Source organism: Mesoplodon densirostris, chromosome 9 (genome assembly GCF_025265405.1).
Source record: "Mesoplodon densirostris isolate mMesDen1 chromosome 9, mMesDen1 primary haplotype, whole genome shotgun sequence".
Lineage (NCBI taxonomy): Eukaryota > Metazoa > Chordata > Mammalia > Artiodactyla > Ziphiidae > Mesoplodon > Mesoplodon densirostris.
This window is the reverse complement of record NC_082669.1, coordinates 89,483,694-89,505,489: the sequence shown is the minus strand read 5'-3', so window position 1 is coordinate 89,505,489 and position 21,796 is coordinate 89,483,694. Positions and strand designations below refer to the sequence as shown.

The following is a 21,796-nucleotide window of genomic DNA, read 5'->3' as shown; positions in this document are numbered from 1 at the left end:
GCCTCTTATTCCGCCATAGAGGAGAAAGGGCACTGACTCAGCAACATCAATCCACAGCCCAGAGGAAGTGCGTCCAGGGCCACTGGCACTACCCTCTCCACATCACTCCAGGCATCGAGGTAACTAAGACTGGGAATCAGAACTTCAGCCTGTGCCAACCACCACCTGTGACTTCAGGCAAGTCCCTCCCTTTCTTCACTTGTGTTCCTCATTTTAATCATAGGATAGAAACCAACCTCTTTCCTCCCTAGGAAGTGGGTTCTGCCTGGCTCCCTTGGGGCTCAAGTGTTTTTAGAGTTCAAGATACCTAAGAAAAATCTATTAACTTCTATGGCCCTTGGGAGGATGAGGCCAAAACATCTCAGACGGTACTTTTCAGGGAGTGTGAGGAAACCCTAGATAACCAGCAAGGATCAGATTACTCATGCTAATCAGGAAGGGCTGGCTCAGGAGCAGGGTAAGGAGACTGGCCTTGGTGGGGGGACCACAGAGCACCCTCTTCAGTCCCCAGTTGCCCTGCTGCTGGGCAACCAGCCAGGGCTGCCGCTAAGGGTATCAGTCCTTCCCTCACCAAAGAGTCTCTGTTGTCCAATGGGCTCCAGGACCCACTGCCTACTTCTCTAAGTAGCTGGGAGATGGATGGGAAATGGGCGTTAGGTGGTTTATAGACCCATGAAGGTAGAGCCTGTTACAGCAGCAAAGGTCCCTTGGAATTGGGGAAGGAAGGGGATTTCCTCCACTGGAGCCCCTAAATACTTCCAATCTCAAGAGTAAAGGAGGAGAAGCTGAGCTAGATGAGGGCAGCGATGTGTGTGTGTGCTTGGGGGACGGGGCAGGCCCTGCAGCCTTAGCTGCTTTGAGCCTCCCCCATATTGTCTCTTTGCAGCCAATAACCCAGCCCCCGACCTCTAGGCTACAGACAACACCGTGTACAAACCACAGCAAATTTATTACTCAATATCCAGTGCCACATCATAGCACCACCCGGAGCCGTCACCTTCCCTCCCCACCTGGCCCCAAGGGTACACCCGAAATGGAAGAAACAGAAGTAAACCCAGATCCCTGCTCCTCCTCTGGCAGAAGGGGCCCTGGCCCTGGAAGCCCCTTTCCACAGGTCCCAGAAGGCAGGAGAGCGGAGCCCTCCGTGCCCAGAGAGCGGGGCCCCAGGCTCCAACAACAGAGACAACATGCAGGCAGGAGCAGAGGCCGCTGTCTGCGGGGGAGGAGGAGATGGGCGGGGAAGGGCACTGCCTGAGGAGTCCGGGAGTCTGGTCATCCCGGGATGCACGCGGGAGCTTCTGGGCAGCAGGGGCCGGCCCCTGGTTGGTTAGCGCTTCGACAGCTCATGGGACAGCCAGTCCAGCCCATCATACAAACCTGTGCCTTGGGTGGCACAGGTGGCCTGGACGTACCACTGTGGGGAGAAAGAAAGAAAGAGGTCAGTAGCAGGGAAGAAAAGGAGATGCCTTTATTTCCTGCCTGGCCTGGGGCCCCTTTGGGAGAGGCAGGCCCTCACCGTGCGGCTGCGCAAGTGCTGTAGCCCCAGCTTGTCGGTCAGCTCGCTCACGGGCATGGCGTTGGGCATGTCCTGCTTGTTGGCAAACACCAGCAGCACCGCATCCCGCAGCTCATCCTCCTGCAGCTGGGAGAGGCGAAGGGGGTGGAATCCAGCTGTGTACGGGAGCCCCCCTTTTTCCCTTCTAGCATATTTGTGAGAAGAATAGAATATTGTGTCGTCTACTGCTGAACCCAAGACAGAGTTATAAACTAGCCTGAGGCCATTTTGGCCTGAAGTCCAGAAAGGGTCTTCTACTAATTTGACTCCTTGCCCTAGTCAAAATGACAAAATTTCCAAATGGAAAAATAAGAACGTAAGATGACGTTTCTCTCCACCACGCAGAACTCCCCCCTCCCCACCAACTTCTCAGAGTCAGTTGTGAAGACAGGAGAGAATGCAAGGAAAAAGTAAGCCCTATACTTTTTACCTGACCCCAATTCAAAACAGGGTGAGCTACTTCTTGTGACTGTGTCCACAGAGAGAATCACACATTCAAGGCCGGTGAGGCATTTCCTGACTGTCACACCAGTACAGAGGCTCTCTCTGTCCCAGGGCTCTGGGTGCTCACCATCTTCTGGAGTTCATCAGCAGATTCCTGGACCCGCTCTCGGTCATTACTGTCCACCACGAAGATGAGGCCCTGGGTGGGAAGGAAGAAAGGAGGAGCAATCACTCGAGCCTGGGACACATACACCCTAGTCTGGCTCTTTCTCTCTTCTGCCCACGTCTAATTGTGTCTAAACCCTTCTCATCTAGTAAACTTCCACTACGGCTTTGCAGATGTCCTCGCACAAACTGGAGACACCCAGCAAAGGATACAGCCTCTGCCCTCAGGCAAGCAGTCTAGCTAAAAGATGTGCAAAGGAACAGGGAAAGACATGTGATGAGAGCTAAATCAGGCAGTGTGGATTCAGAATTCTGCTTCTCAGGAGACGCTTACGGTGGCTAAGGCTCAGAAGTCTGAGGCCAGTTCTGAAGGATGAGGACAGGCTAGCCTACAACTGAGGGTAGAAGGAGGGAAGGGTTTTTTCCTGGCCTGGGCCAACATCTCAGGCTTTCTAACCTTAACCCTCTTCCCCTGGGGTTGGGGAGCCCCAACCTGAGTGTTCTGGAAGTAGTGCCGCCACAGAGGCCGAATCTTGTCCTGGCCTCCCACGTCCCACACTGTGAAACAGATGTTCTTGTATTCCACTGTTTCCACGTTGAAGCCTGCAGATAATTGGTAAAAATATGAGGAAAAAATCCTGAAAGGAAGGAACTCACTAAAACTAAGTGGATTCAGCAGGGATATAAAACTAGAAGGCAACGATCAAGGCCCAGGGGAAAAGAACCCCAGAGGACCAGCTAGCCCACAGATGGGGCCGGGCTAGGTCACATCCATCCCGCCTCATCTTGCACGTAAAGATACCCTGACCCACTTCTCAGGTAGCAGGATCTGATGTCAGGGTCCGCTCCCTGCACAGAAATAAGGGCCTGGGGCAGAATGCAGAGCAGATCCTCAGAAGGGCCGCCGCCACGCTCCCGCTCCTCCCGGTCTCGCCTCCGGACTCACCTATGGTGGGGATGGTGGTGACAATCTCCCCCAACTTCAGTTTGTACAGGATTGTGGTCTTGCCAGCTGCATCCAAGCCAACTGCAACGGAGAGGGGCACAGGGATGGAGATGGGAGCGAGGGAGCCCCCTAGAGCCCAGGGAAGGGGAGAGGCCAGGACAGCTGATGGTGACGGGGGCGGAGAGCCCGAGCGCCTCCAGGTGCGCGCTGTTATCTACCTTCGGGGCCTTGAGTGCAGTAGGGTGGGGAGAGCCAACTCCTGCCCCCAAAGCGGGGGAGGGGCGGCAGGGAAAGAGGCGCAAGAGAAAGGCCGCGCTCCTTTTAAAAGTCGTCTCCAAGGGCGGAATCCTCCCTTCTTATCAGCCGGGCTGGGGCGAAGGGAGCTTCACCCCACCCAGGCCCGCAGCTCTCAGTCTCAGGCCCCGGGGACAGTGCTGCAGACCGCGACCCATCCGAAAGTAGCGGCCCCAGGGGGTTAGGAGGTGGGTGACTCGGGGTCAGAGACCGGGGTGAGCTGGGCTGGAGGGACGCGGGGGCGAGAGGGCTGCGCGGGGGCTGGCGCTCCAGTCCGGGCCGCGCGCTTTATCTGCCTCACCCATGAGGATCCGCATCTGCTTCTTCCCAAAGATCCGCGAAAAGAGCGCGGACACGGTGAGGCCCATGGCGGGGCCCGGGGGAGGGGGCGCGGGCACGGACGCGGGGTGCGGGCTGGAACCGGCCGCTGGGGGATGGGGCCCAGCAGCAGCAGAAGGAGGAGGCGCCGCCGCGGCCTCCGCGCGTCCCGGCCGGCCCTACGTCACCTCGGGCCGTCCTCCGCCCTGGCCCCGCCCCCAGGCCCGCCCCCGCCCCGCCTCCAGACCATGGCTCAGGAAGACACTGGAGTTGAGCGAGCCTCCGCATCCTCCCCCGGTCCCGCGCCAGCTTTAAAGATGGAAAGGGCCTGGGTCTCCCCCAGTTCCTAGCACGCCTGTCAGGTCTATGGCGCTGAACCGGCAACCCGGGCAGGGCCGAGGAAAGCCTACAACGCTCCATAACGGCCCTCCACCCCCATCTTCGGTGGCCGGTCTCTGGGCCTTGGTTTGTTGTGTCCAACGCACTCTGGGCTCCGGTTTAGCTCTTGGTGACCTCCAGCTTCCTCCCCGGGGGAGCGGAAGTTCTGTGCAAGTGTCTTAGCCCTCCCTTTTGTCCTCCCAGCTCCCAGCGAGGGACTCTGAACATAGCAGGTGGTTCAGTGACCGTAGAATCTCGAGAGGAGTACGCCAGAGGTGGAAGAAGATGCACTTCATGGTTCCTTCAAACGCCACCTTCATAGATCCCCAATCAGCAGAAACAGCGTAAGATCCCCAGTTCTGGCGGCGGGGTCGTAAACCCTACTCCTGTATACTGGAGAACTCTGCCTTCGCCTTGATGGCCCTGGAAACAAGGCCTTTCAGTCGAAGAGGGCAGTCTTTCTAAAGTTCCCTCCTCACTCTGCCACAGACCTGGGAACCTGGATTTTCAGGGCACAGCTATCTAGGATTTTGTGAGGCTCTTGCCAAAGAGCTTCATACGTTACTTCCCCACTCATCTTAGCATCTGAGGCGAAATAGCAAGATAGGAATTAATTTAAATTTCTTCTGTGGCAGAGACTGGGTCAATGCCAGGCACCTAATATATGCTTAACAAATGCTGGCTGGGTTGAATGGACTAATTGGTTGCTCAGTGGAGCAAGGGCAGGCGTTTTGCCTATTCTGGATTTGCACTGGGCTTCTAGGATCAGTTGCTTATGGACTGGACATGGTGAAGTGAGCTGGGAATCAGAGAAAGTTCCTTCCTCCCTCCCTCCTTCCCTCACTCCCTTCCATAAATATTTACTGAGTACCGACTTTGTGCCATTGTTCCAGGCCTCAGTTCAATTCTCAGTTCTACCTTTTTTTTGGGGGGGTGGGGTGGGGGCTTGACTTCAACAATATTCACAGTCTATCATTTTCTCATCTATAAAGGGAGACTAATATCTGTCCTGTCTCATGAGGTTATGGTGAAGATTAAAATGATAAGATAATGTATCTGAATGCTTCGTGTGATGCAGATGATATAACCTGGGCCACCAAGAATCGGGGTCTGAACAGATTTCTAGTGTCTGCCCCATCCTGACCCTCAGTCTGTAAAGAGAACAGACTCTGGGCACCAGGTATGAGTGAACACATGACTTTTTTACTCTTCAGTCATAGACTTGCATTCTTAAGAAGGTTTTTACAATGTTGAAGAGCACATTTAAAAGAGTTCCAATATAATAACACAACTAGCGGTGACCAAGTCATCTTTGGCTCTTTCGATTAGCCTTTTTCTTTCCATCCCTGTTGTCACTGCTCTGTTTCACTACCATCTGATCCCCATGAATGAAAATGTCCTTCTGTACCTTGGTATCTTCACCTTGTCTATAAGACTTGATGATGCCACTCTTGCGATGAAAATCCTTTAGTGTCTTATCACCCAAGATAAAATCCAAATGCCTTAATTTGGGTCCTCATCCATTGTGTCAGCTCCATCTGTTGCCACCTCCGCATACCCTAAGCTACTGCCTTGAAATGATTCTCATTGCTTCCCGGGTGAGCCAGGCTCTCTGATGCCCCAGGAGTCCTTGCATTTTTTCCCCTCTGCCTGGAATGTTTGTTTCCCTCATCTCTAGTTAGATGGGCAATCAGTACTCATCCTTCAAATCCCAAAGTATTTCCACTGAGAGCCTTCTCTGTCTCCCCTAGACAGGCCTCCCTCCTTTTAACTTCTGTACCACTTTGAATATACTCCTGTTTACATGTCTGCTTCCTCTCTAGATGTGGTCTCCTTAAGGGCAGGACCTTGTCTCTTCATGGTGATCATCTGGCACAGCATTTGGTTATGTTGAGCCTCGGACTGATCCAGATAGGATTCTAAACTTACTGGCTGTGTGACCTTGGGCGTGTTACTTAGCTTCTCTGTGCCTCATGTTTCCCCATCTGTAAAATAGTGCTAATAATACCCACTCAGCAGAATTATTGTAAAGACTAAATAGCAAAACTCCTGTGACGCTTCTGAAATATAGTTGGCACTTAGGATGGACATCATGGCTATATATATTCATCTATATATATTTGTTTAATGAACTCAGCAGAACTCAGGAAGGATGCTAATAATTATACTGTACACCTACTAGGTGCCAAATACTGTCCTAGAAAGGGTTGCCATTTTCGTGGTCCGAAAGGGAGTCTTAATTGTTGCTCTTTAGGGACAAATGCACTGAGCCCCCAAACAGTGGGGTCATGTCGCTCACCTGGGTCTTTGGAAAGGACACAGTGCGACGTCACCCTGTCCCTCGCTGATCGTAGCGCTAGGGCAAGATCAGGCGCCCTCACCAAACCAGCATTACTTCCGTGTACTCGACTTTGATTGCTCTGCTCTGGTGGAGAGTGACCAGCGCCCTGTTGGAGAGTGACCGACTCGTGGCCCAGCTGGATTCGCAACAGGCGGCTTCCCACCCATCGACTGAAGTAGCCCCGCCCACCTCGCGCCCCGGGGGGCGGGGCCTGATGCGTCGTGCTGTCGTCACTTCCAGCGGCCCCGGAAGCGTGGTTGTCTAGCCGTTAGAGTTAGGAAGTCGGAATGGGGCTACGCTCAGCTTAAAGCTTTGGCCCGGGGGCCGGCCGGTGCTGCTGTGGCCCGGGCGAGCGGGGAGCGCGGAGCGGCTTTTGGGACAGTGCGGGCGAGCCCTGACAGTGTGTTCCTCTCGTGCCAGCGTCGCTCCGCCTCTAGGATAGGACCCGCCCCTGCTCTCCTGCCTGGGACCTGGCGGGCGCTTCTGTCAGGCTGCCCCGCTGCCCTGCATCCGGTCTCGGATAGCTGTGAGGAGCGGATGTGCGGCCTTAGGGACAACTGTCTCCCCGCCAGCGTCTTCGTGACCCTCTCCCAGGCTGTCCGAACACTGACGTGGAACAACCCGTTCTGAATCCTCATGGAGAAGTTTGGGATGAATTTCGGGGGCGGCCCAAGCAAGAAGGACCTGCTGGAGACCATTGAGACCCAGAAGAAGCAGCTCCTCCAGTACCAGGCACGTCTCAAGGATGTAGTCCGCGCCTATAAAAGTCTGCTGAAAGAGAAAGAGGCGCTGGAGGCCAGCATTAAGGTGCTGTCGGTATCCCACGAGGCGGATGTGGGCCTTGCAGGTGTCCAGCCTCAAGGCCTCACCTTTCCTGACTCTGTGGATGACCGATGCTCCACTCACAGCGAGGATAGCACTGGGACCGCCACCAGCTTAGATACTGCGGCCAGTCTCACCAGCACCAAGGGTGAGTTTGGGGTAGAAGATGACAGACTGGCCCGTGGGCCACCACCTCTAAAGTCCGAAGAGGCCAGTGGATCGGAGAGCGGCGTTAGCAGTAGTAGTGGGGATGGACCGTCTGGGAGTGGGGAGGTGGACAAACGACTGCACCAGCTGAAGACTCAGTTGGCGACTTTGACCAGCTCTTTGGCTACAGTCACCCAGGAGAAGTCCCGCATGGAAGCTTCTTACCTGGCTGACAAAAAGAAGATGAAACAGGACTTAGATAATGCCAGTAAAAAAGCAGAGGAGGAGAGGGGCCGGCTGGAGGGAGAATTGAAGGGGCTGCAGGAGCAGATAGCAGAAACCAAAGCCCGACTTATCACGCAGCAGCACGATCGGGCCCAAGAGCAGAGTGACCATGCCTTGATGCTGCGTGAGCTCCAGAAGCTGCTGCAGGAGGAGAGGACCCAGCGCCAGGACTTGGAGCTTCGATTGGAAGAGACCCGAGAAGCTCTGGCTGGGCGGGCCTATGCAGCCGGTCAGATGGAAGGGTTTGAACTGCAAACCAAGCAGCTGACCCGTGAGGTAGAGGAGTTGAAAGGTGAGCTGCAGGCTCTTCGAGATGAGAAGAATCAGCCTGACCCCCGGCTGCAGGAGCTTCAGGAAGAGGCCGCCTGCCTTAAAAGCCATTTCCAGGCTCAGTTGCAGCAGGAAATGAGGAAGGTAATTATCTTCATCTCCTTTAAACATTTGTCGTTTAACCTGAAGTGGGGAAATATTAGGGCTTTTTTTTTCTCCTTTGATAGTTAGAACTAAGTGGCTGCACTGTCGATTTTTGATGCTATTCAAAAAGTTTCATTTGTGAGTCCTGGGAAATCCTTTTCTGTGTGGTGTTGACAGTATCCACAGAGTGTGCTTCCAATAGGATGTGGCGTTTCTGAGTGTAAGCCGGGTTGGAGCCAGACAGCTCTGAGCATCTGGGCATTGGCATCCTCCCAGCTGTGCTCTGTGAAGCAGTGTAGTGGCGGCTGTGCAGTGAAAGGTGGAGTGTATGCTTGTAGGAATATGCCTATATATAGGTAGCAATGTATTCCTACAGGTAGGGTGGCTGAAGGGGGCAAAGGGAATTTTCTCAGAAGAAATAACCTGTTGTATTGCTTGCAGTCAACATTTGCCTTGTCTGGAAAGGTATGCTATTTTACAGAGCCATCTTTCAGTGTGGGGAGAGATCCAAGTCAATTTTGAACTTCCAGGAATATTGGAAGAGGAAAAGAATGTCATATGGTTAAGAGCACACTGCACATGTGAGGTTGGCGTATGAGAAGAGAGAGCAGAAACACTAAAGCAGAACAACAGCAGATCTGCAAAGGTTCTTAATGTTGTTTGGTATAATGTGTGTCTGGGAGCAGGTTACAGGAGCTTGGGTTCGCTCCCAAACGAACAGAAAAATTCCCAGTTCCCATTTTTGCCAGGCCACCTCCATCCCGTAACCCTCTTGCTCCCCTCTCTTGCTTTCTCAAAGTTTGCCATCGGGCCTTGTGGCTTTTCTGGATGCATCTCCATCTGTTCCCTTGTTTTCCAGACAGCCCTCGCCGAAGATCAGCTACGACAGCAAGCGCAGCTGGAAGAGCAGAGGGTGGCAGCCCTGGAGAATCAAATATCTGAGGTGTCAGAACTGCTGGGCACCTATGAGAAAGCCAAGCAGAAGGACCAGCTGGCCATCCACAAGCTGAAGGAGCGCATTCTTCAGCTGGACCTGGAGAACAAGACACTGGCGCTAGCGGCCTCTAGCCGGTCCCCTCTGGACAGCCATGGAGAGGAGTCCAGTCTGGATGTCAGTGTCCTGAAGGACAAGATGGAGAAGCTGAAGAGGCTGCTGCAGGTTGCGGCCAGGAAGAGCCAGGTGACCTTGGACGTGGAGAAGCTCTGCAACCTGGAGATAATGCCTAGCTCAGAGGCTGCCGACGGGGAGAAGGCCAGCGCGCTCTACTACCAGCAGGAGCTGAAACAGCTGAAGGAGGAGTTTGAGAGGTACAAGATGCGGGCCCAGGTCGTCCTCAAAAGCAAGAACGTCAAAGACGGGAACCTGGGCAAGGAGCTGGAGGAAGCCCGGGAGCAGCTGGCGGAGCTGAAGGAGAAGTACATCTCGCTGCGGCTGTCCTGCGAGGAGCTCGACTGCCAGCACCAGCAGGAGGCTGAGGGCTGGAAGCAGGAGCTGGCCCGGCTGCAGCACATCCACCGGCAGGAACTGGAGCGGAGCCAGCTGGACTTCAGGGACCGCACGCTGAAACTGGAGGAGGAGCTGCACAAGCAGCGGGACCGGGCCCTGGCCGTGCTGGCCGAGAAGGACCTGGAGCTGGAGCAGCTGCGTTCCGTGGCCTTGTCCTCTGGGCTGCCGGGACGCAGAAGCCCTGTGGGCAGTGTGGGCCCCGGGGATCCAGCGGACACATGTGCCCCGGACAGCCTGACCCAAGCCCTGCAACTAGCTGCGGCCAACGAGCCCACTTTCTTCCTTTACGCCGAGCAGTTGGCTCGCAAGGAGGTGGAGATCACGTCACTGAGGAAGCAGAAGCACAGGCTGGAGGGGGAGGTGCATCAGCTGCAGGATCGGCTGCTGGAGGAGGGGGAGCGGCATCGGGAGGAGGTGGGAGCCCTGCAGAGCCACATTGCAAAGAACATCAGGGACCAGAGTCGGGAGGGAGCCAACCTGGAGTACCTCAAGAACATCATCTACCGCTTCCTGACCTTGCCAGACACCGTGGGCCGCCAGCAGACGCTCACCGCCATCCTCACCATCTTGCACTTCAGTCCAGAGGAGAAACAAGTGATCATGCGGCTCCCAGCCAGTGGTAGTTGGTGGCCTTCTGGCAAGAGATGATGCCATTTTCACTAACTCGTCAACTTTCTGTGCCTCTTCTGTGAGAAGGGGCAGGCTCTGGTTTCTCCTGCCTCTTCTCTTACATTATCATTTATCTCTTCACTGTGTTGACCTGGGAGGAATCCTCAATGTGGGCTGGGATTTTCTGCCAAATGCCATTAATGCCATTTTATCCTTGGGCCCTAGAGATACTGAAAGTGTTGGGACAGCATCTTCTGGTGGTGTGTGTGAGGGGAAGTGGGGGGAGAGGTTAGGACTCAGAGGTGCAAAAGTTGGGGGAGTGAGAGTCTTTAAAATAAGGTGTTCTCGGTTTTAATATCATACTCCTAGTGCAGAGCTAGGAGTACATATGACTCCAAAGGGAGTTCAGTTAATTTCTAAACATGCACAAGGACCAGCTGTTTACTCCATCTCATCAAAATCTTGAGTCTGGTCAACTGCCAACTGCTACCCCAATTCTCTGGGGACAGAAATTCAGGCTGGAGAGGGACCAGGAAGTTTGAAATAGGGACAGATTGTCCCCTAGTCCAAACGGCCAAGGAATAGTGAACTTGGGAAGTTCATCTTGGAACTGGGAAGCTTGGAATACTTAGGGCTAGGTATGACCTAATCAATCTGGACAAAACACCACTTGTGACCATCCTAGAGAGAACCCTGAGCACCAGTTGGATCTTAGGGATTTCCTGAGTGACCTGCTTTTGGCCTGGATAGGGTTCTAGACCTCTCACCTTTGTCCCTGCCTTAACCTGTCTGCCCAGGGTTGGCCTGAGATTGTGAGTGAATGACTTTGCTAGCTTTCCCTCAGTGTTGAACTTCCATTAAGAAAAATATTCTATCTTTTTACAGAGAGAGGTCTGATCAGGAAGCTCTGATCCTGCCTGGATACAAGGAGTTAGCTCAGAGATTTACACCCTCCCCCCCAAGCTGTTTCTGCCTTTGTAGGGACAGGGAAGAGGAAGAAGATCTGCTGCAGAGGATTCCAGAAGGATGCTCTGACCCTCACAGGAAAGTGGTGGCAATTCAGCTGAGGCCGGGCTGGGGTACTTGCTGCTCCGTGGATAGCATTCTGGCTAAATCTGCACGTCCCTGCAACCAGGGTGTTCATGCATTACTGTCACCAGGGTACTTTGCCCACTCACTTAGGGAGGTCATAGAGTTTCAGTCCGAAAGCCTCGTCTTCCCACACATGTTACTACTAAAGGAGGGGCTCAAAAAAGTTGGGTTCAAACAGTATCACTTCCCTATTCTTTGCTTTCCCCCATTTGCTCTTGCTGGTTGTAGAGATCTTTGGATCCTAAAGACCAGTGCTTTGCCACTGACTGGGCTGATATGTACCTTTCTGTTACTTCATCATAGCAGTCTATTTTGTGAGGGTTTGGGGGTGCAGAGACTGTGATTAAATGTTCTGATTGGGAGGCTGGGTGACCTGGACTGTTTACAGTAAGTAGACTTAGTGGAACAGAAGTGATATGTTCAAATGATAATAACAATAACCACGGAATCATTAAACCTGACCAACTTGACCTATGTGCTTCCTTAATGGTGTGTATATACGCACACACACACACACACACACACACACAGAGACATAAATGGAGTGTGAATGTAAATGGGAAATGAAAAGGATGTAAGAAATATTTCATCATATTAATCCATGAGCTTGAATCTAGGGAGGAATACCTCAATGCTTTAACTGCCTCAATTACAGCCCAAATTTCTTAGCCTGGAATTGTGTATGAATGTTTGTGTATAGGCAACTACACTGGAAAAAAGCCTTCTCATGGGTTTAATGGGCGAGATTGAAACTTCCATAATTACTGCTTTAAACTTTATTTTATTTATTAATTTTTAAAAATTTATTTATTTTTGGCTGTGTTGGGTCTTTGTTGCTGCGCATGGGCTTTCTCTAGTTGCGGCAAGTGGGAGCTACTCTTTGTTGCGGTGCTCAGGCTTCTCATTGCGGTGGCTTCTCGTTGCGGAGCACGGGCTCTAGGCGCGTGGGCTTCAGTAGTTGTGACACATGGGCTCTAGAGCGCAGGCTCAGTAGTTGTGGCACACGGGCTTAGTTGCTCCGCGGCAAGTGGGATCTTCCCGCACCAGGGCTCGAACCCACGTGCCCTGCATTGGCAGGCGGATTCTTAACCATTGCGCCACCAGGGAAGCCCTGCTTTAAACTTTAGAAGTAATCTGCTTATGAATGCTTTATTATACTTCAAACCAGGATTCATGGTATCCTGGAAAAGTTTCTCCAGATGTCAAGCTAAACTAGATGATGATGATGATGATGATGATGATGATGATGATCAAGCTAAACTAAATGATGATGGTGATGATGATGATCAAGCTAAACTAAATGATGATGATGATGATCAAGCTGAGCTACAATGATGATGATGATGATGATGATGATGATGGTGGTGGTGGTGATCATCTCTTAATTTTCTTACCTGATCCTCTTAAATGTAGGATATACTATGATTGTTGTTATTCCTAGGTGGTTTTGGACAGAATAGAAAGATCCATAGTCACAGCTGCTTTCCTAGGACTAATAATTCTGTGCTTTTGACTTTTGAGGAGATATTAAACAAGGAAAGAAGCAAGGCAGTTTCAGATTAATAATTTTAAGTATTGATATACATAAGGCTGCTAATGCTCCCAACTGAAAGAAAAAGACTTGGTCCCTTCCTACCCTTAAGGACACAAGTTCCTTGTGTTCCCTCCCCTTTCCCCCAAGTAAGTTTTCCAGTTATTTGACTGGTATGCCTGTTCTAGATACACTAAGAAAGGAAAGGGAGAGAGAGAGAGAAAGAATTTAGATGAGACACAAAGAAAAAAATTTATAGTTTATTACAAGATATTGAATATCTTGAGTATAGTTCCCTGTGCTATGGAGCAGGACCTTGTTGTTTATTTTATATATAGTAGTTTGTATCTGCTAATCCCAAACTGCTAATTTATCCCTTGCCCCCTTCCCCTTTGGTAATCATAAGTTTGTTTTCTGGGTCTGTGAGTCTGTTTCTGTTTTGTAAATAAGTTCATTTGTATCATTTTTTAGATTTTACATATAAATGATACCATATTTGTTTTTCTCTGACTTCACTTAGTATGATAATCTCTAGGTCCATGCATGTTGCTACAAATGGCATTATTTCATTCTTTTTTATGGCTGAGTAGTAGTCCATTCTGTGTATATATATATATATACCACATCTTCTTTATCCATTCATCTGTCAGTGGACATTTAGGTTGTTTCCATGTCTTGTCTATCGTAAATAGTGCTGCAGTGAACATTGGGTGCATGTATCTTTTCAAATTACTGTTTTCTCTAGATATATGCCCAGGCGCGGGATTGCTTGATCATATGGCAACTCTATTTTTAGTTTTTTGAGGAACCTCCATACTGTTCTTCGTAGTGGCTACACCAATTTACATTCCCACCAACAGTGTATGAGGGTTCCCTTTTCTCCACACCCTCTCCAGCCTTTATTATTTGTAGAATTTTTGATGATGGCCATCCTGACTGGTGTGAGGTGATACCTCACTGTAGTTTTTATTTGCATTTTTCTAAACAATTAGCAATGTCGAATATCTTTTCCTGTACCTATTGGCCATCTGTATGTCCTCTTTGGAGAAATGTCTATTCAGGTCTTCTGACCATTTTTTGATTGGGTTGTTTGTTTTTTGTTATTGAGTTATATGAGCTGTCTGTATATTTTGGAAATTAAGCCCTTTGTTGCATCATTTGCAAATATTTTCTCCCAGTCCATAGGTTGTCTTTTTGTTTCTTATATGGTTTCCTTTGCTGTGAAAAAGCTTATAAGTTTGATTAGGACCCATTTGTTTATTTTTGTTTTTATTTCTGTTGCCTTGGGATACTGACCTAAGAAAACATTGCTGCGATTTATGCCAGAGAATGTTTTGCCTATGTTCTCTTCTAGGAGTTTTGTGGTGTCATGTCTTATATTTAAGTCGTCAAGCAACTTTTTACTTTTGTGTTTGGTGAGAGGGTATGTTCTAACTTCATTGATTTACATGTGTCTGTCCAGCTTTCCCAGCACCACTTGCTGAAGAGACTATCTTTTCTCCATTGTATATTCTTGCCTCCTTTGTCAAAGATTAATTGACTATAGGTGCGTAGGTTTGTTTCTGGGCTCTCTATTATGTTCCATTGATCCATATGTCTGTTTTTGTGCCAATACCTCTCTGTTTTGATTACCGTAGCTTTGTAGTATTGTCCGAAGTCTGGGAGGGTTATGCTTCCAGTTTTGTTCGTTTTCCTCAGGATTGCTTTGGCAATTCTGGGTCTTTTGTGGTTCCATATAAATTTTAGGATTATTTAGAACTGGGATCATTTTAACTAAATGAGAGGAGGATATCAGCTATTACTATACTGTGTTCCAATAATAACCTCCAGTAAAGCTGGGGAAACAGCTTTGGGAATTGGAAATAGAACGGTAATGAATTGGTCACTTTACCCAATCTTCAACCACCTCTACTCTCTCCCCTCCACTCTCTTCCTCTGCCTCTCCCAGGCAGCCTGGCTTACTCGGCTTGATGGTTTTTGGAGCAAGGAACTAGATTCAGACATTTTGGGCTAAAATCTCAGTCCAATCTCCTGCCAACTGTATAACCTTGATTAATTACTTAATCTCTCTGAATTTAATTTTCTTATAATGGGAATAATGATACCTATTTCAGGGTTATATACTCAGGTTATAAAGAAATTAAGTACAGAAAGAACCAGCACAGTATCTGAAACAAAGTAGGTGGTAAACCACATTAGTTTTTTTTTCCCAAGAATTGGCAGCATTGGAAGTTAGACTGAGCTTTTCTTGATTTCTTAGCCACAAATGTTTCCATAAACAAAAGGAAAAATGACTGTCTTTTATCAAGTGCTTGCTCTGAAGCTGACTGCTAGCATTTCCCCTGCGTTATTTTACTTAATCCTCACAGCAGTCTTGTGAAGTATATCTATTTTGCAAATGAGGAAATGGAAGCTTGGCAGGATGAATTGCCCAAGGCCCAGAGCCAGGGACGGTAGAACCTGGATTCAAACCCATTTATCTGAACAGAGCGTCCCAGCTCTTTCTGCTGTCTATGCCGCCAGAGGGCAATGTGGAATCCTGAGGATGCAGTGCTTGCCCAGGAGTTCAGGCGGCTGTGTTTCTGGCCTGGGCTGGGGAGGAGGGGGTCCTTGTCCAGGTGGTCCTCTCTTCAGTGGCAACAAACTGCCTTATAATTTCTCTGAAGCCTCATTTCTTTGTAACAGCAGAGCTCTTTCACACTGAAAGTTCTGAAATGGACTCGTTGTTACCGCTCAGTTTTATGTGAGTTTGAGTAGTAACAACCTGTTTTTTCCTGGGACCCGGATCTCCTGAATAACCTAAATATCAAAGCTTCTGACAAACCCACAGGTCAGAGAACCCAGAAAAGTGAAGGTCACCTGCGAGCCAGTGATCCTCATGGGTAAACCCTGTCCCTTGACTTCAGCAAGGAGACCATCTCTGGTTCAGTGTAAATTTGTCCATCCCTATGGGCTGCAGCTGAGGGACCACACTGTCTTTCTTATTTGAGAGAATGAATCCAAAGGCTGATACCACTTTACTTGAACATGAGTTTTTTAATGCAAATCACATGCAAATTTTCTATTAGCTGAGGCTGTGCTGTCTGTACAGTCAAAATATTTTGGGGGTTAATATTTAGAGTAGGGTCTGTTGTCTTTCCTTTAGTTCAACAGCTATCAGGTTTTAAAAATGAAGCCTCAGCCTGGGGAATTTCATGCCCCTTTGGGTGGATATCTTTGCTCTGGCATCCTGTGTAGTCCACTGTGATATCTGCCCAACTTGGAGCCTTAGCCAGCTGAGAGGAGCTTTGAAGGAGTCTGGAAGCCAAGCTTGTTTATGTTGGTTTTGAACACTTACATTGTATCACCTGGTTGGATTACATTTCCCAAACCTAGGATCCTTAGGCACACTGTTTTCTCCACCTTCAAAATCCACCCCCCAGCCCTATCCCAGCCATGTGCAGTATGGGCCTATCCTTTCAGACTCAGCTGAAACATCACTCCGTCCATGCTGATTTTTCCGATACCCAGGGATGCTCAGGTACTCCCCTGAGGTCCTTTAGCACTTTGTTCATACAACCTTGGGCACAGTCATTTCTTGTACTTTCATTTTAAATTTACTTCTCTGTCTCCTTGACTACTCTATAAACCTCTCATGGTCATGTCCCAGGCCCCATTCATCTTTGCGCTCTCAGGACTTTTCATAATTTGGCACATACTAAATGCTCAATAAACAGCTGAATGAATGAAAAAGAGACTGAAAATACCAATCTTGTACATTCAGAGTGAGAGATTTAATTTTTTGCTAGTGTTGCTTTCTCCCACTGTGCTGTTTTCCTGCTAGTTGTCTCTTCGGCCATTTTAGTAGCTGTGCTGTTTCTCTCGGTCTCTGGGAATATGACTGGAGTTGAGTTTAGGTAAATTAGCTTCCTTTGGTTGTTAGAGGATTGGGGGAGTTCTCTTCAGAGCTATGAGGAAGATGGCTGAGAAAACGAGGATATAGGATGTGGCGAGTCCTCTGAGGCTCAGGTGCTGAGCCAAACTTTGGGCCTGAGATCTTCCTCCTGATGAGGACCCCTGCAGGAAGCTTCTGGCAGTGTGTCCCTGTATTTAAGAGACCCCTGTACTTGAGGGGTGTGTAGAACAGGCATCGCCATTACCTTATCTCTCAAGGGGATTAGGGACTTCCTTTTCTTCTATCCTCATATCCTTTTATGGTTGTGGCAAAGTTCTTGTACATGAGACTTTCTCTGCTGCCTAGGTTTAGTCAGGAACAAAAAAAGTTGATTTCTTTCTGTGAGTTGACACTTGGTCCTTCAGACCGGCACCCAACTTCTGGAGAGGGACTAACCAAGATAACGCTTGTCTGGAAGGAGGTAAGAGTCGAGAGTGGCACTATCTTTCTTTCTCTTTAATATCTTCCCAGGGAGCTTTCCGGGAGCCTCTTCAGCACCTTGGTCAGCACTTGTGCATGGCTCGTGGTCAGTGAGTCAGCGAGCCCCATGGGTACAGAAGGAAACAGAATTTTCGACAGTTTGTGAACCATGCTTTGGAGACACCTGGGGCCAGAATAGTTCACGTTAGCAATCCCTGGTCATTCATCCACCAGTGGATGCTGTACAAACCACAAAGGTGACTCTTGGGATCTTTCCCAAGTTATGGTGGCAGACTTGGCCAAGAGGCCTAGGGAATCAGAGGCTGATCCAGCAACTAGCATGGGTTCACTAACCACCTCTGTCTCCTCTCTCCATTTCAGCCCTGTTGCTCCTCCAATAAAAATGATTCCTGCCTCGAAGTTGCTTAGAGTCTGTTGGGGTTCTTATAGCATGTTTATCCAAACTGCAATAGCAGGAGGACTCTGTACACCAATAGTGGGTTGGTCAGTGGATGATGACGGTGAAGAGTCAGGGAGTGATCCAGAGTGATGAGGGAAGGCTTCAGGATATGAGCCTGGCCATGAGTGATGATCTGCCCTTCTTTGGTGGCTTAGGTGGGGAAGTGGATCCCACACAGGATGAAAGCATGGACCAAAGACCTGGACTGTGCAAGTCCATCAGAGCATTTATGGAATCGCAGAATGTTCAGTCCGAAAGGGATATTGGAGCTTGCTTGGTATGCTGCTCCCTTAAGAGAAGAGGAAACCAAGACCCACACAGGGCAAATTGGCTCTATCACAAGTTGTGGCTTAAGAGTGAAGTAGAGGCTCTCGTCCAGAGTAGTGGCTGATGGGTAGCGGCTGGGTGGCAGGCAGAGTGGGGCATCGGGTGCACGGTGGGTTCATGCAGTGTGGGTCTGGGTGAGCACGGCAGCGGCAGACGCTGAGGGCAGGGGGCAGTGAGAGCTGCAGGCAGCAGCTCTACTGGTGTCTGAGTCTGAGTCTTCCCTCTCTTCTCCTGCTCCTGCTCTGGGCCTCTTAAAGAGATGCAAGAAGGGAAAAGGGAGAGATCCAGGAGGATGATGCTATTGATTCAGCTGACGAAGGGTAACTTACCCAGTAACTCCCACCCATGGGTGCTAGTGTTTATGGACCTAAATTTTAACCCACTTGTAGGTGAAGTCTGGAATGTGGAGGTGATATCACTGTTTATTCATCAATTCAGCACACACATAGTGAACTTTTACTCTATCCCAGGCACTTTGCTGGGCATTCAAAATATACTCAATGTTTAGCACAGGATATAGGTTCAGAGATGAATGATTATAATTCAGTGTGGCAAGTGCTGTAGTGGAGGAGGAGAAAGGGAAGACAGGACATTGAACACAGTCTGCAAAGAATCAAAGAACTAAAGTGAAGGTGACACCTCAATTGAGCTTTGCAAGACTAAGACAACTGGCATTATCCACATGGAGAGACAGTGGTGGTGAGAGTGGGCATGGGGGCATGTGCAGACAGCAGACAGACTTCAGTAACTGTGGTACGCGGGCTCAGTATTTGTGGTGCACGGGCTTAGTTGCTCCGTGGCATGTGGGATCTTCTCGGACCAGGGCTCAAACCCATGTCCCCTGCATTGGCAGGTGGATTCTTAACCACTGCGCCACCAGGGAAGTCCCAAGATTCCTGCTTTTAAAAAGATGAGGTGGGGAAGAATAGTATTAGGATATGTATTGACTTTCTATTGCTGCCATAACAAATTACCCCAAACTTGGTGACTTTAAAACAAAACAAATTAATCATCCTACGGTTCTGGAGGTCAGAAGTCTGAAAGGAGGTCTCACTGGGCTAAAATCCAAGGTGTTCCAATCTGGAGGCTCAACAGGAGAATCTGTTTCCTTGCCTTTTTTCCTTTTCTAGAGGCTGCCTGCATTGCTTTTCTCACGGTCCCCTTCCTCCATCCGCAAAGCCAGCAATGTCAGATGTCTCTGCGCCTTCTCTATTGTCACATCTCCCTCTGACTCTCTTCTGCCTCTCTCTTCCACTCTTAAGGACCCTTGTGATTAGGGTTAGGCCCACCTGGATAATCCAGGATAATCTCCCTATCTTAAATTCAGTCAATTAGCAACTTTAATTCCCCTGTGCCATGTAACCTAACAGGTTCCGGAGATGAGGACATGAAAATCTGGGGGGGAGGGATATTCTTCTTCCTACCACGTTATATACTTTGTAAGTATTTCATCTGGAAAGAACTTTGGCAAAAGTGAAAATGGAAAATCAAAATTCTTCCTAACTTGTTGGTAATAAGGGCTTCCAGTATTACTGGATAATTCCTAGCAATATTCTTTTTCATGGGAAACCAGCAACACCTAGTGTCTCTCCAAATAAATTTCAGCAGAAAACTTGCAGTGTCCTATAATTAAAAAGGTAGAATAGAAGGTACAGCTCAGTGACTGATGGTGGAAAAAGGAAATTCTCACCATTCCTAGAGGGAGAAGACTGATTCTGTCTTCTGTATGTTCTTTAGACAGTGTGAACCCCTACACCCATGTGTACATCCAGAAGTATCTAAATTAATTCTGTTTTGGGCCTGGCACCATGCTGGACTCTGTGATAGATGCAGAAAGATAAGAACATGACCCTCATCCTCAAATTGCACCCAGTCTTATTGGCAGACAAGACACACCCTGGCAATTAAAGCATATGTACCCATTTACAAAACACTGAAGACTTAATGGCCAAGGGTACCAGTTATAATTAGGCTCAGTTGTACATACATCAAAACCCCAAAGAACACTGGCTTAAACAACAGAGAGGTTTATTTCCTGTTCTTGTGAAAGAATTGGTATAGCCCTGGTTTGGCAGTTCCTCAAAAAGTTAAACAGAGTTACTATATGACCCAGTAATTTTACTCCTAGATATATATCCAAGAGAATTGAAAACATACTTCTATAGAAAAACTTGTACACTAATGTTCATAGTAGCATTATTCATAAGAGCCAGAAAGTGGAAACAACCCAAATGTCCATCAACTGATAAATGGATAAACAAAATGTGGCATAGCCATACAATGGAATATTACTCAACCATAAAAAGGAATGAAGTACTGATACATTCTACAACATGGAAGAACCTGAAAAACATTATGTTAAGTAAAGAAGCCAGACACAAAAGGCCACATATTGTATGATTCTATTTATATGAAATATCCAGAACAGGCAATTCCATAGAGACAGAAAGCAGATTAGCGGTTGCCAGGGTCTGGGAAGTGGGGAGGGAAGGACGGGGAGTGACTGCTAATGGTACAGGATCTATTTGGGGGTGACGAAAATGTTCTGGAATTAGTGGTGATAGTTGAACAACTTTGTGAATATACTAAAACCCCTAAAAACCATTGAATTGTACACTTTAAATGGATGAATTGTTTTGTATGTGAATTATATCTCAATAAAGTTACTAAAAAAATACTAGGAGGGTCAAGGAGGCAAAAATGGGTGACGACTAATTAGAGGCCATGAAGAAGAGATGGGAAAAGTACTTTCTGTTAGTTTTTTGCCCCCTTCCCCCCAGTTCTTCTCCAGGCCTCAGAGAGGTTTACCCTTTTCTTTCCCATATATTAGGTCTCCTCTTCCCCCACCACCACTACAGTCAGCAAGCTGTTTACCGTGTGAGGCTGACCTGGCCCCAGACAAGGAGAGAGATGGCAGTTCTGTTCCCTACAGAGATAAAACGGTGAGTAAGCTGATGGAAATAGAGCACGGAATAGAATTCATGCCCCATCCCTCCTGAGGGTGTCCCCCCATGACAGGCACCTCTGATTCTGGGGAACAAATATCCTTTGGGGGGTCCCTGGTCCTGATGGCACAGGGGAGGGGCTCTGTGAGCCTGATACATCCCTGTGGCCCAACACACAGTTTACCCATCTATCTGGAGGATGAAGAATCTTGGGGCAGAATACTCGAAGCTGTCTGTGTCCCTGCTCCCCACGGGAGGTGTGAACTAGCAGCCTCTGCCTCTGCCCCCGTGGTAGCCTTGCTCTGGGTCTTCAAGCTACTCACCCTCCCTTCTGTTCCATTGATAGAGCAGTTCCTCATGTTCTGATGTTTCCTTCACAGCCATGTGGCTTTATTCTTGATCTGTTCCCTGTTCCTCCTCTTGTGCTGTACAAGTACAAGATAGTACAAACCAAGGCACTATTTCTTCCAGGACAAGATACCACTCCTCACACCACTGTAAGAGTTATATTACTTGTTTTGTAGTCATCTGTAGACAGTGCAGGTTGGATCAGGCTCCGTGCATTAGCCTGAGTGACCCATGTTTTCCCCAAGAACTTCCTCCCCGTGCTCATGGGTTCTGGGGATCTAGATAGTGGGATATGCATGGGTGTCGAGTCTGAGACAGCAGAGCCACTGTAAAAGATAGCAGCCCAACTATCAAAGCCAGGAGAATTGATCAGGAGAAGTGGGGGGCGACATGATGACTAAATGTAATACGGTATTCAGGATGGGATCCTGGGACAGAAAAAGGAAATCAAGTAAAAATTAAGAAAAAAAAAAGGGGCTTCCCTGGTGGCACAGTGGTTGAGAGCCCACCTGCC

General features: G+C 48.9%; 2 protein-coding genes across 4 annotated transcripts; one reads left to right on the top strand and one right to left on the bottom strand.

The window, feature by feature from the left end:
• Nucleotides 1-930: 930 nt before the first annotated feature.
• On the bottom strand, nt 931-3,896 carry ARF5 (ADP ribosylation factor 5). The gene is made up of 6 exons (XM_060108960.1): nt 3,706-3,896; nt 3,111-3,191; nt 2,658-2,767; nt 2,127-2,198; nt 1,517-1,642; nt 931-1,414 (listed from the first exon to the last, which is right to left on the bottom strand). Exons 1-6 carry the CDS (start codon nt 3,770-3,772, stop codon nt 1,328-1,330), a joined length of 543 nt encoding a protein of 180 aa, XP_059964943.1. The 5' UTR covers nt 3,773-3,896; the 3' UTR covers nt 931-1,327.
• A 3,180-nt stretch (nt 3,897-7,076) lies between these two features.
• Nucleotides 7,077-20,950, top strand: GCC1 (GRIP and coiled-coil domain containing 1). 3 transcript variants are annotated; one of them, XM_060108957.1, is made up of 3 exons: nt 7,077-8,109; nt 8,969-10,235; nt 20,820-20,950. In XM_060108957.1, the coding sequence occupies exons 1-3, from the start codon at nt 7,078-7,080 to the stop codon at nt 20,933-20,935; spliced, it is 2,415 nt and encodes an 804-aa protein (XP_059964940.1). In that variant the 5' UTR covers nt 7,077; the 3' UTR covers nt 20,936-20,950. The 3 variants fall into 3 exon arrangements, with proteins under 3 accessions (XP_059964940.1, XP_059964942.1, XP_059964941.1); XM_060108959.1 differs by lacking the exon at nt 20,820-20,950 and adding an exon at nt 10,336-11,787 and having other exon boundaries at nt 8,969-10,297; XM_060108958.1 differs by lacking the exon at nt 20,820-20,950 and having other exon boundaries at nt 8,969-11,787.
• The last annotated feature ends 846 nt before the right edge of the window (nt 20,951-21,796 follow it).

Coding starts and splice junctions, on each gene's coding strand:
- GCC1 (XM_060108957.1), top strand. CDS start 7,078: ATGGAGAAGTTTGGGATGAATTTCGGGGGCGGCCCAAGCAAGAAGGAC. Junction 8,110..8,968: donor TGCAGCAGGAAATGAGGAAG/GTAATTATCTTC, acceptor CTTGTTTTCCAG/ACAGCCCTCGCCGAAGATCA. Junction 10,236..20,819: donor CATGCGGCTCCCAGCCAGTG/GTAGTTGGTGGC, acceptor CCCATATATTAG/GTCTCCTCTTCCCCCACCAC.
- ARF5 (XM_060108960.1), bottom strand. CDS start 3,772: ATGGGCCTCACCGTGTCCGCGCTCTTTTCGCGGATCTTTGGGAAGAAG. Junction 2,768..3,110: donor CACCACCATCCCCACCATAG/GTGAGTCCGGAG, acceptor AATTATCTGCAG/GCTTCAACGTGGAAACAGTG. Junction 1,415..1,516: donor AGCACTTGCGCAGCCGCACG/GTGAGGGCCTGC, acceptor TTCTCCCCACAG/TGGTACGTCCAGGCCACCTG.